Consider the following 13,500-nt stretch of genomic DNA (forward strand, 5'->3'; position numbering starts at 1 on the left):
TGCCTAGAGCCCGTGCTCTGCAACAAGAGAAGCCACCGCAATGAGAAGCCCGCACACCACAACGAAGAGTAGCTCCCGCTTACCGCGACTGAAGAAAGCCCGCGCACGGCAACAAAGACCCAACGCAGCCAAAAATAAAATAAATTAATTAATCAATTAAAAAAATTTTAAATGCACATGCACTTTGATCCAGCGTTCTCATTTCTTCCTGTTGCCTATACAAATATATTTCTTCCTGGGTGCAAAAATGTTAGGTCTACAAAGTATTCAGTGTAGCCTTGGTTATGATAGCACATAAATTGGCAGCAACTTAAAACGTTACATGAATTTACGGTACGTTTATACAGTAGAGCCATTACACAGTATGAAATTTTTTTTTTTTTTTTGGCGGTACGTGGGCCTCTCACTGTTGTGGCCTCTCCCGTTGCGGAGCACAGGCTCCGGACGCGCAGGCTCAGCGGCCACGGCTCACGGGCTCAGCCGCTCCATGGCATGTGGGATCTTCCCGGACCAGGGCACGAACGCATGTCCCCTGCATCGGCAGGTGGACTCTCAACCACTGCGCCACCAGGGAAGCCCCACAGTATGAAATTTTATGCACTAATCTGACATGATTTTAAAGATAAAGTAGAAAAAAGAGAAATAAGATGCAGAACAACATTATACGCTACCATTTATATTATACAGAAAAAAAAAGGAAGGTAGTTTTGCACATACATTTGTGTGTTGTCTGTAGAATATCTCCAAAAAGATATGATAGGAGCTAGGAAAAAGGACTGCCCTCCTGAGTGTAAACTGGAGGCTGGGATGGAAAGGAGACCCAATGCAGCCAAAAATAAATAAATAAAAAATAAGGAAATATATATACTCCTGTGTGCAAAAATGTACACATAATGTACATATAATGTACTGTGTACATATCACAGTACATATAACGCCAATATTATTCTATACATGCATACATATATATTTTTTACATGTTATATACATGTATGTGTATATATGTGAAACACTTTACCATTATCATACCCCAAGAGATATTTAGCAGTAATTCCTCAATATAATCAAATACCCAGTCAGCAAAGTGCCAATGCTTCATAAATGTCATCTGCTATGAACTGAACTGTGTCCCTCCGAATTCACATATTGAAGCCCTAATCTCCATTGTGGCTGAATTTGGAAAGAGGGCCTTTAGGAGGTAATTAAGGCTAAATGAGGTCATGAGAGTGAGGCCCTAATCTGATAGGGTTGGTGGCCTTATAAGACGGGCAAGAGATCTCTCTCTCCACACCACCCCCCAACACACACCCCTGCACACTCCAAGGAACGGGCACCTGAGACTAAGTGGCCGTCTACAAGCTAGGAAGAGAGTCCTCACCAGAAACAGAACCTGCCACACCTTGATCAGGGACTTCAAGCCTCCAGAACTGTGAGAAATAAATTTCTGTTGTTTTTAAGCTTTCCAGTCTATGGTATTTTGTTATGGCAGCCTGAGCAGACTAACCGATCACCATTTTTTTAAAAAATCAGGATCCAAATAAGGTCCACATGTTACAATGGGCTGTTCTGTCTATTAACTCAGTTTTCATCCACAGGTTCAACTTGTTCTTTGTTTTCCCACACAACATGGCTATGAGGACACTGGGTTCCTGGCCCTACAGGTCTCACAGTCTGCTGACTGCAGAGCTGGCCCCTGGATTTCCTGTCAATGTGATTAGATCTAGGGGCTTGATCGGATTCGTCTTTAAATGCCACTTCTTCCTGGATTCTTCCCAAGTCTGGGGAGACCACCCTCCTTCGTGCTCCTCTCTCCTCCACTGCAGGGCCCAGTTTCCTCCTCTGCCTCCCACCAGACTGTACGCTAGCTCCCGGCTTGCAGGGCCCAGGTGCCCATGCTTCCTGGCTGGTCCCCAGCCAAGCCCAGTGTCCTGCACCCAGTGGGGCCTCAGAAGGCATGCAGGATGGACAAACATCACACCCTGAGCCCAGAGGCTTATCTCACCCCTCAGCTGCCAGCGCCTTGGGCTTCCAGAGCAGCATCTGGACCTGCCCCTCACAGAGGTGGGGGAGAGTGGGTAGGGGCACCAGCAGGAGGCCACACTAAATGCCCAACTCCAAACATGGCACAGGCACCATCAGAGCTACATCTGCCCAAGAAGGAGGGCCAAGATGCCCACACCCAAAAAATGTCTTCCAGGGCTCTGCTTCCCTGGTCCTCCCACCTCCCTGACCTCGGCCCTCACAGTTCTGCCAGCCCTTCTGCCTGACTTGTTTCTCGCCTATAGGCACCACCCAAGGCTCAGCTTCTGGTTCCCTCATTTACACACAGCCTCTTCCACTCAATTCAGAATCTATCTCAGGGTTCCACAGGCATCTCTTCCTGTCTCCCACCCCAACCTGAATATGCCCAACACCTTCAGGACATCACCAGGGGCATGTCCCACCTTCGCTTCCAACTCAACACACAGTCTCGAAAATCAGCACTGTTATCCCACAGAAGGAATCCCAAATTCCTTGGAGTGCTGCCAAGACCCCCTGGTTTGGCTCTGATCAACTTCCCAGCCATTTCTTCCTTATACACATGTAGGTCTGGGTTGGGACCTTGAGTGGTAGCTCTGGGCTGTGTCAGCTGAGCTAAGCTGAACCACAGTTCCAGAATTCCCTTTCCTGCAAGCTGACCATGGTGGCAGGGGCGGACGCAGCAGCCGTGCTTGCTCCTGTGTGGTTGGTGCAGGGCTCCTGCGGTGTTGCAGTTCACGCGTGTTGATGCAGATCTGTGGGTTCTCTGCCGACCTCCTTCAGCTTGTCTAGTCCTAGGCCGGGTATGTGTTTAGCTCCAGGACAAAGGGTGCCAACTTCTTCTGCAGGTCACTTGTGTCACCGAAGTTGTCTCGGCGTGGCTGCCTGTTCATCCTCCAGAGTCCCAGCCCTTCCTCAATGGTTCAGTTCCTTCTTGTTCTCCCCAATTTCACATCCATCTTCCCTTCCTCACTGCCTGCCATGAGGATTTTAGACTCAGAAGCATCAGTTCTTTAAGTAGCTGCCCCATTGCATAAGGTCAAATCCCATATTCTGTATCACTTCTGGTTGTTCTGCTTCTCTCATCAAATCTGACCTAAACTCCTTGGGCCAGTAACTGAACTTCACTTTCTTCATCTGTGAAATGGGGATAATTACAGTGCCAATCTCCTATGGTTGTTGTGAAGATTAAATAATACCATGTGTAAGGGTTTAGAGTAAGGCCTGGTACAGAGAAGGTGCTCAGTGAATGTTATTCCTGACAGAAGACCTTTTCTATGGCTCCCCTGCACCCCCCCACCCCGACCAATCAGTTCCTTTTGCCTGGAATGTCTCCACCCTGTCAACAGCTTATTTACTTCCTCCAGGAAGCCTTCCTTGATATCTACCGTTGGCATTCCTTTCCCTCCTCAGAGACCTGGTGTTCTTCTCTGTTTACTTGGATCTCTTCTGCCCCATTCATTAAGTCATGCATTCAGTTGGCAAGTATTTCTTGAGCATCTACTATGTGTCAGCCCTATGGTAGAGGTTATGGATTAAACACTGTCCCCTGCCCCTTAGCTAATAGTCTAAGGAGGAAGATGGGCCTGTTAACAACTGAAATACAATGTGGGAAATGCTTTGAACAGGGAAGCTGTGAACACCCAAAGAAGGGGCACTGAAGTCTGCAGAGAGCAGAGGGTGCTATCAAGGAAGGCTTCCTAGCAGAGGCAGCCTGAAGGATGAAGGATGAGTAAACTCTCCAGGTTGAGAAGGTGGGAAAAGGCATTCAAAGCAGAAGGAAGTGGTGTGGGCTTGAGAGACCAGGGAGAGACTAGGAATAAGGGCAGGGAGTCCAGCACATTGGAGTGTCTAGGGACTGGGGAATGGCAGGACATGGGCTGAGGGGGCCCCAGGAGCCTGTCCCTGGCAGGCTTTGTCTGCTGAGCTGAGGTGCTTTCACATGAACTGAATTTTATTTATGCAGAGTAGGCCCTGATTCAATGGTCGTGAACACATCTCTCTCTGAGTGGAGGCGTCCATTTCAGGGCTTTTGGGGTCCTTGGCATAGATAAGCCTCATGCTTTCTCTTCTCTTAGTTCTGCTTTCAAGCCTTAAGGAGGATGGAAGAGCTCAGTTCCTGCAGCCCAGACAGAGGGAAAGAGGGAGGGATGCCCAAGCATGAACTGTAGGGCTGGGCAGTCACATGGCAGACAAGCTGGCTGGCTGGCAAGAAAGCTCTGCCCTGGGATGCAAATGGGGCTCTGTGTGCAGACTAGGGGCACCCAAAGGGCCTCTCACTGGCAGCCCTGGGGCAGCAGAGGGCATTTGGGGGCTGCCAGGGAGGAAATGTCAACATTTGGGACCTGGATGTTTTGTGTGTGTGTGTGTGTGTGTGTGTGTGAGAGAGAGAGAGAGAGGGAGAGAGAGAGAGAGAGAGAGAGACATATGTGTGATCTCCAGGGGTGTGTGAGGGTGTGGCTTTTTCAGGGGAGAGTGAGGACTCCCCAGAGGAGCAGGTATCCCCAGTGAGCCAAGGCCCAGAGAGGACAGGCTGGCTTGTTCCCTGGGACCCCCTTGCCCCCAACCTGGCGTGCAGCCTCAGCCTAACATAGCACCTGCCAAGAACTTAATGGCCTGTGACAGACAGGCCTGTGAGTGAGGGATGACACAGATCCAGGGGAGATGCCGGCAGCTGGCTGAAACCTGCTCCAGTGTCTGGTGCAGCCCTTGCCGCTCCTCCCCTCGCAGCCTCCCCCTCCCCCTCAGTCTTCTAGCCCCTAGGAGGCTCGAGGCTTGGGGAGGCCCTGACCAGGTTGGGGGTGTGGGCTGTCTGGGTAGTCATGCGATGAGCAGAGGCCACACCACCAGTGCCAGTGGAGGGGTGGGCTTTCCTCAGCAGTCCCTGGCTTGGAGGAGGAGAGATGAAAAAAGCTCGCCTCCCTCATAGACTAGTCTCCTCTGTCCCCTCCTCCAAACAGCCAGCATTTTCCCGTTCAGTCCCTCTGGCATTTATCTTCCTATCTTCTGGGAGAGCTTGGTGCTGCCGGCTGCCCATCAGCAGGCCTGGATGCCAGGCTCAGGCAGCCCTGCTTCCTGCTGTTCACCTTCCCAGGAAGCTTCCCGTATTTCCCCTTCTGTGTGCCCCCTGCCCCTTTGTGCTCTGGGTGTTCCTAATTTGTACTGTCAGTCCGTGCGGTGTGATTATTCAGAGCCCATTAGCGCCTTGAGGAACACAGGGTGGCAAAATCAACCTCCCTCCACGTGAGCCAGGGGAAGGTCCGTTCTAGGGGTGCAGAGGCCTGAAAGACAAGACAGCAAACGTTATCAGTCCTGACGTGGGTGGCCAGGAGGACGTCAGTGAGGAACATAAACAACTCTTTCTTCTTCTTCGGCGTGTGAATGATCTAGTTTCAGACTTGGTACTCTCAGGGATTGGGCCAGCCTTGCGGCAGGCCCTGGCCCCGTCCTGCTATTCAAGAAGGCCTCAAGGTCACCAGAAGCTGGCCTCAGGTGGTACCTAGGGTGGTGTCCTGGGAAAGCCGGAATGAGGAGCCAGCCAGGTGGGTGAAGCAGCAGCAGGGCTGGCCTAACAGGGAACACGCAGGAGGCCGAGCTACGCCCACACCCCCGGAACGGGGACCGGGCAGGGAGGCGCCAGATGGGAGCCAGCAAGGGAAGGCCCAAGCCCAGGAATGGTGCTAGGCGGCGGCTTCTCAGAGCACACGGCCAGCAGGTGGGGCCTCACACCCTAGGTCAGGCTCCTTTTATCTTCAAACAGCTGTGGGCCTTTCTTGAGGCCTGCTGGAGAAACATGAGCGGCTTGGAGAGAATCGACAGGTTTCGAGTGGAGAAAGAACAGATTGTTTCCGCACAGCCAGCTGCCCTGCCCACCGGTGACCTTTCTCCCATGAGCACTTCCCCGCCTGAGCTACTGCTGCCCATCTCCCCACACGCCAGCAGGAGTTATTCTCCACTCGCCGGAGATCCACCATCAGCGCATCTTCTCTGTCGCAGAGCTCCTCTTTTGCATACTTCTGGGAGAACTGTTACATAACGAACCACTAAAATCCATTGCTCCCATCAAAGAGCTGCATGATTCCTTCTTTCTTCCCACCAGGATTCTCTCTTCATTCTTTCCTTTCAGCAAACAGCCCCAGTGCTAGGAACGTGAGGGAATGTGACAAATGACACTCTTAAAATCGTGCCAGAGGCTGTAGACTTTACAAGACCCTGAGGGGACAGGACCTTGGCTTATGTGTCTCTGTGTCCCAGAAGTTAGCACAGTGCCTGCCACATAGCAGCCCTCCACAAATCTTTCCTGAATAGGGAGTAGGACACTCTGAGCATGTAGGAAGGGGTCGTGGAAGAGTGTAGGGTTCTCTTTCCTCCATCGTCTGCCCTCCACCTTGACCAGGTTCCAACAAGCCCCAGCCCTGTCCCGCCTCCTCCCCCAAGCCCCAGCCCCTCAGGGTGACACATACATACACCCTGCAGTTTTCCACCCATCTCAGAGTTCGGTGACCCCCCCATCACAGTCCCAGTCCCCCATAGGGCAAATCAGAAAGAAAGCTGACTGAATGTCCGTGACTCTAGCCTCAGTTTCCCCACACTTTTCAAGGGCCACCTTTGTCTGGTCTACATTAGGGATCTCTCCAATTTATGTGTCATTGGGTGTCATAGCCAAGTCCACAGACAATGGCCTACAAGGCCCAACTCCCTGACCTCAATTCCACCACTATCCCCCCCTCACTCTGCTCTAGGGACTTGACCTCCTCTCTGCCCTCCAACCTACCAGACAAACTCTCACCTCAGGGTCTTTGCATGTGCCATTCCTTCGATCTAGAACTCTCTTCTGCCATATACCCACCTGGCTCACCCTCTCGCCTCCTTTAAATCTTTGCTTAAGTGTTAGCTTCTCACCAAGGGCTTTCCTCACCCCTATATACTCCCCAAATTGTAATACCACTACATATTTCCAGTCCCCCTCCTCTGCTTTATTTTTCTCACTTGTCTCTTTCTCATATACTGATTTCTTTATTATGTTTATTGTCTCCCCCATTAGAATGCCAGCTCCATGAAGCAGGCATTTTTGTCTATTTTGCTTACTGCTATATCCCCAGTAACTGCAACAATGCTTGGCACATAGTAGGTGCTCAATAAATATTGGTTGAAGGACTCAAGGGGCATTTTTACTTTCTGTCCCTTCTGAACTCTCACAGGGCACCCAGCTTCACTGCGAGCCAAAGTTCATTCTGCCTCTAGTCCCTGCTGGAACCCTGGCCCTAGTCTTCTGAACGAGATGCAACTTCTACCTGGTCCCCAGAAGCGGTGGGGGTGAGCAAGCCATACCTCTCTCACTGTCCTGCCCCTTTCTTATAGGAAGGACTGGGAACTACAACCTGAGGAGGAAAGAGAACTTAAGCTGGATGCTACATGTGACTCTTCCTTTGGTCCAAGGAAAAAGCACCTTTAACTGGTGCCTTCATTAAAAAAAACAAAAACAAAAACAAAAAATCCAAAAAACATATTGGGATCATCTGTAGAGCTTCCCTAAAACATTTTGATTTCCAGACTCTATCCCCGGAGATTCTTAGTCAACTGTCTAGGCTGAGTTTTTTTTTTTTTTTAAACTCCTTTAGTGATTCTAATGTTCAGTGAGAATTGGGAATCAGGGGTCCAGGCAATGCCCTGGCCAGGTTCTGTTGTCTGTTGGTGTCTCAAGAGCACCCAGAGTGAACGTGAGTACCCTAAGATGCCAAGTCTGGTTCCTCCAACTGGGAGGATTGTAGCTGTGCATGGATATTCTTCAGCTCACCCAGCAGGTTAACAGTCTACACACACACACACACACACACACACACACACACACTGTTCTACCAGAAACCAAACTAATTCTTAGAGACTACACAATCTAAACCAGGATTTAGAAACTCAAATTCCAACTAGAGCCATGTAGGCAAACCCCTGGTTGCAGCAGGTGTGTTGTTGAGATGCAGAGATGGGTGGAGAACCCATGCCCTTCTCACGGGGGCAGCTTTTATCCTGTTACAACCTGTTCTTGTCAGGAGGGAGTGCAGGCCCTCCGGTACTGGATTTTTTTTTTTTTTAACATCTTTATTGGGGTATAATTGCTTTACAATGGTGTGTTAGTTTCTGCTTTATAACAAAGTGAATCAGTTATACATATACATATGTTCCCATATCTCTTCCCTCTTGCGTCTCCCTGGTACAGGATTTTGCTCTTTGTTCTCCCCAAGAGAATTCAGGAATTTTAAACGAAATAACCCATATTTTCACTTGAAAATCCAAATGCTGCCAGCAGATTGCTAACCCCAGTTATACAGCTGCTGAACTGCTATATCTTGCAAGGCTGACCCCTCTTACAACGGGGTTGTATTTACACGACCACTTGAGAGCAGTGTCCCTTCCTTCCTGCCATCCTTCACGTTCAAGCTAATAGGAAATGGCTGCTCACCTCAGAGCCTCACACCGCTTAACAGCTGCTCCCTCAGCTCCGCCAAGACTCCCCGGAAGCTTTGCAATAAAGGCTTGCCGCAAGGGTGTGCTGGGGCTGGCTCCTACTGGCTTGCGAAAGTCAACTGTACCCATTTCTTCCCAAGTCTGTGCTCAGTGACACCTCACTAGCAGCATGAAATCAGCCATGGTGAGAATATTTACATTACGTGAATCAGCAAGTGCTACGAATCAGGGCTTTTCTTTTCCTAGAAAGCCAGTTATTAAACACTTAGCAGCACACCACTGCACATAAGGATACAGACTCTGCCACAGGCTGATGGGGAAGCAGTGGAGAAGGGAATAGTTTTGTTTTTCTAGTTATGTAAGAATTCACATGAATGTGTGCAACAGACATTTTGACCCTTTAAAACCCTTAGATACCCACTAAAAGGAAACAAGAATCTTAGTCCTGAAATATTTCTTCCTTAATTAAGGAATAACGGTCTTACAAGAAAATGCCCAGATTTTAAGAGTACAGTTTGGTGAGCTTTTACTAGTGTACCTACTCACATAACTACCACCCTAGTCAAGATGAAGAATGCTTTTATTCCTCCCAGAAAGTTCCTCATGCCTCTTTCCAGTCATTCTTCCATAGGTAACCACTGTTCTGATTTTTATCCCCACAGATTAATTTTGCCTGTTTTACAACTTCATATAAATGGAATCATACAACATGTGCTCTTTTTTGCCTGGACTATTTCACTTAGAATAATGTTTTTGAGACTCACCCATGTCATTGCCCATATCAATAGCTCATGTCTTTTCAGTGCTAAATATTCTTCCACTGAATGAAAAGTCTTGATATCGTCTTAATCCCCAAACTCACCCAGACTTGGGGCAATGGCCCATTAATGTTTGATTTTCACTGCAGGAGAAGAAAATTTCTTCCCACCTCTCAGGATAAACAGACATTGGGCACAAGAGATTTAAATGGACTCACCTTTCTCCACCAAGAGGAGGACGATAGAGCAGAACACCAACCAGGCATTTCATCCTTTCTGACGCTGGGGTGAGTACTGTGCTCACCGTGACACACCATGTCTCCCCAGAGTGTAGAGGCCCCATTTCCCCGTCTTCACTCTTGTAGGCTTCATCCCAAGGCCTTGGGACCTATTGGTCCCTTAGCTGTCTTCCATGTTTCTCCCAGAAGGCTTAGTGATCTCGCATGCCAATACATCTGGTGACCTGCACGATATGCCAGAATTCCTGAGATGATGACAGTTATAATGTACCTTCTTTTAGCCTAATTAGGACAAGAGGTGATTCCTGAGTTAAGGTGAGTATGGGACCCCAGGAATTCAGTACAGACGGAAGGCCAGTGCTCCCCACCCCTACCCCAGGCAAGCAGGTGAACAGAGGCAGCAGCCAGAACGTTCTTGCTCAGAACTAGTCAACAGGGAGCCTGCATCCAGACAAACCCATCTTCTTTATACCAGGATAAATTCTGACACCTGCGCTTCCCCAGGTGAGGCCTGAACTCTCATGCTGGCCTTGGCATCACCTCAAGTTCCTTCCTGACCTGGTTTGTGTGATGTCAACTTAGTTGCAACAATGGGTACTTACTATTTTGTATTCTCTCTTTTCATTGTAACAGTAGTTCCCCACAGGATCCCGGGGACTGGTGATCTATATACCTGGCAATTCTCAACAGTATTCTTTATTTCTTTTTTTTTCTTTTTTCCTGGCTGCACCGCGAGGCTTGCAGGATCTTAGTTCCCCAACCAGGGACTGAACCTGGGCCACGACAGTGAAAGCACCAAGTCCTAACCACTGGATTACCAAGAGTAATATTTCTTGTTAATTCTCTACTGTTTGTTTGATCCTACTTTGGGGCATATGGGTCTTCCTAAAGTTCCCATTCTTTTTTTTAAAATTTTCTTTCTTTATTTTTTTGGCTGCGTTGGGTCTTTGTTGCTGTGCGCGGGGTTTATCTAGTTGTGGTGAGTGGGGGCTACTCTTTGTTGCAGTGCACGGGCTTCTCATTGCGGTGGCTTCTCTTGTTGCAGAGCATGGACTCTAGGCACACGGGCTTCAGTAACTGCGGTACATGGGCTCAGTAGTTGTGGCTCGTGGGCTCTAGAGCACAGGCTCAGTAGCTGTGGCGCGTGGGCTTAGTTGCTCCATGGCATTTGGGATCTTCCTGGACCGGGGCTCAAACCCATGTCCCCTGAATTGGCAGGCGGATTCTTAACTGCTGCGCCACCAGGGAAGCCCCCTAAAGTTTTCATTCTTTTTTTTTTTAATTTATTTTTGGCTGCATTGGATCTTCATTGCTGCGTGCAGGCTTTCTCTAGTTGTGGTGACCGGGGGCTACTCTTCGTTGCGGTGTGCGGTCTTCTCCTTGCAGTGGCTTCTCCTGTTACGGAGCACGGGCTCTAGGTGCGTGGGCTTCAGTAGTTGCAGCAAGTGGGCTCAGTAGTTGCGGCTCGCAGGCTCTAGAGCGCAGGCTTAGTAGTTGTGGCGCACGGGCACAGTTGCTCCGCAGCATGTGGGTTCTTCCCGGACCAGGGATCAAACACGTGTCCCCTGCATTGGCAGGCAGATTCTTAACCACTGTGCCACCAGGGAAGTCCAAGTTTTCATTCTTTAAGTGGTGCTACCATAAATAACTTTGTACAACTGTTAAAAGTATATTTGCTCATTCATTTTCTAGCAAATATTTAGTGGGCTTCTACCACGTGCCAGGCACTGTGCCAACCATGAATAGGATAGTCCCTGGACTCCAAGAACTTACAGTCTAATGAGGAGACTGACAGGAAAGCAGGCAGGCACAGTGCTGCACGGTAAGCCCTGTGAGGAGGCAGTCACAGGGAGGCACTAACCAGCCCAGAGCTAACTGCTTCCTAGCTCTGAGTACATACTGCCAGGTTGCTCAGTAGAGGGAATACTGAGCAAGATTTTCTTTCAATCATTTCAGTGAGTATACTTTTCATTTCTAGATGAGCTATTTGATTCCTTTCCAAATATACCTCTTCTTTTTTCACAATGTCCTTTTCTATTTTTTTCAGCACTTTCTATTCTTTATCTTTGCCTTCATTTGAAAACTACCGTTTTCCCCTTAAAGTTTCTTTCAGATTGCTTATTACATCAAGTTCCCACGAGTATTAATCCTCCTGTTTTGCGCACTTACTCTTGTAATGGAATGTGTTTTTGAGTGGTTTGTAGTATTTTTATCGTGAGGATTTTTTTTTTCTTCCGCTTTTTGTCCCTATGAGCCCTGAGTTGTGGAAACATAGCTACAGGGCAGTTTTGCATTTGCTTCCACTTCATTCCCTAGAGATCTAACAGCTTTAATTGACCTATTTTTAGTTTAATTTCTTGGGCTAAACTGTTCAATTACTTAAAAACAATTCACTGAACATTTACTATATGTATATCACCATAGTTGGTGCAAAGATACAAAACAATGCAACACAATGTAGCTGCTTTACACACAAAAAGTAAGATAACTACGTAAGGCAGAGTAAAAAGCCTAATGGTGGACACACTATGGGGTTCAGAAGGAAAAACAGAGAGCCGCAGAAACATGGGGAGGAAAAGCCCAGAGGAGGAGAAGGTTTGTGTGAGGAAGTTTCAGAAGGAAGGTAACTCCACTCTTCCGGGTGGAGTTAGTAAGGCGCTGTAACGTTAGATGAGGCTGTGGATGAAGCTGACTTTAAGGTCCCTGTTAAGGAAGCTAAATCAGAATCCAGGCAAAAGGAAGTCAATTAAAGTGCTCCTGGGGGTGGGAGGTAGGTTTGATGAAAGCTGTGTTTGAAGAGGCAAACACTGTAACATGAAAGGGCTAGGAGGCTTTCCAGTGACTCAGACCAGAACAAACCTGGGTTAGAGAGGCCAGCGTGAGGGAGAGAGCAAGTGAGGAAGGCGGACTGACAGGATTGAGATGTGGAAAGTGTACAGAGTATTTGTTGTCAGGAGTAGCCAGCCGGGAGGTGGCTTTACAGGGGGCGGGGCAGGAAGGGAGGCAGGAAGGGCAGACTTCAAACCCGGATTAAGGGGTCAGAAGGCAGATGTCTGTTCTAAAGAACTTTCTCACAACGAACACAGGATAAATACAGACAAAGGGATCAGGTCACCCATTGCTGTGTCCCTGCCGACTCTTGGGATACTTGCTTTCTTTCCGTTGAAACAGAAACTTTTATTGAGCACCTCCACAACTAGCAGGCTTTAGGTGTTCTTGCAGGGGATGGGCACAGTGACAAACATGAACAGGGCACGTGCTGGAATAAACACCTTGCTCACAGGGCTGCTGAGAGGAACATACTTTAGTTATCTTGCTGCAAAGCACTTCAAAAGGTGGCACAAATAAGTGCGATTTAAGAGCCAGTTATTACTCGTTTTTATTACCTAACGACTAGACTATCGGCGCCTAGCAGAACGCTTGCGTGTGCTCACACTGAAGGACTAAATAAAACCTTCAGACCCAGTGAAGTAAATAGGGCAAAACACATTTTCTAACCATGAGCTCTAAGGCAGGTTGGCGAATGGTCAACTGCAAAGGAGGAGGACCACAACCTTCGAGGTGCAAATGGATTTGGTGTGGTGGGGAGGGCAAAGGGGTGAGACAAGGCTGGCGAGCGCGAAGGGACTCGGCCTGCAGTGGGAAGCCTCGCAGGCAGCGGGGCCCGGGAACAGGACCGCAAAAAGGCGGGCCCAGAACTGCGGAGAAAACTCCCGAAGCCTGGGTGGGGGATTGGAAGCGCCTCAGACCATATTGGGGGCATCTGGCTTCCAGAACCTACGAGCCCCGCCCCTGCCGCTCTCCGGGGATCCCGGGGGAGCGCCCGGGCCTGCGGCCGCCTTCACAGCCTCCGAACCCACGGCCCGGTCGCCCGCGACCACTGACCCCCGGCTCACACCCCAGCGCTGAGCCAGGACCCGACCCCGCCCGGGGACCGCATCCATCGCTTACCGACCGCCTCGCCTACACTCCTGCACTCCCCCGCGGCCGCGAGTGGTGCGGCCCGGCCCCGCCCCCTGACG

At 49.3% G+C, this 13,500-nt stretch overlaps 1 protein-coding gene across 2 annotated transcripts in view; it reads right to left on the bottom strand.

Annotated features, from left to right (window-relative positions):
* FGD2 (FYVE, RhoGEF and PH domain containing 2) overlaps window positions 1-13,487 on the bottom strand; it is a 43,275-nt gene extending 29,788 nt beyond the window's left edge. The window contains exons 1-2 of one of the 2 annotated variants that reach the window (XM_060021895.1): window positions 13,430-13,487; window positions 9,458-9,702 (exon numbers count right to left, since the gene is read on the bottom strand). In XM_060021895.1, the coding sequence (XP_059877878.1) occupies window positions 9,458-9,556 (99 nt within the window). In that variant the 5' untranslated portion in view covers window positions 9,557-9,702; window positions 13,430-13,487. Of the gene's footprint in view, window positions 1-9,457; window positions 9,703-13,429 lie in introns of those variants that run through there. The other variant, XM_060021896.1, reaches the window with a different exon arrangement.
* Between the last annotated feature and the right edge of the window lie 13 nt (window positions 13,488-13,500).

Source organism: Delphinus delphis, chromosome 10, assembly GCF_949987515.2.
Source record: "Delphinus delphis chromosome 10, mDelDel1.2, whole genome shotgun sequence".
In the NCBI taxonomy this organism is placed as follows: domain Eukaryota; kingdom Metazoa; phylum Chordata; class Mammalia; order Artiodactyla; family Delphinidae; genus Delphinus; species Delphinus delphis.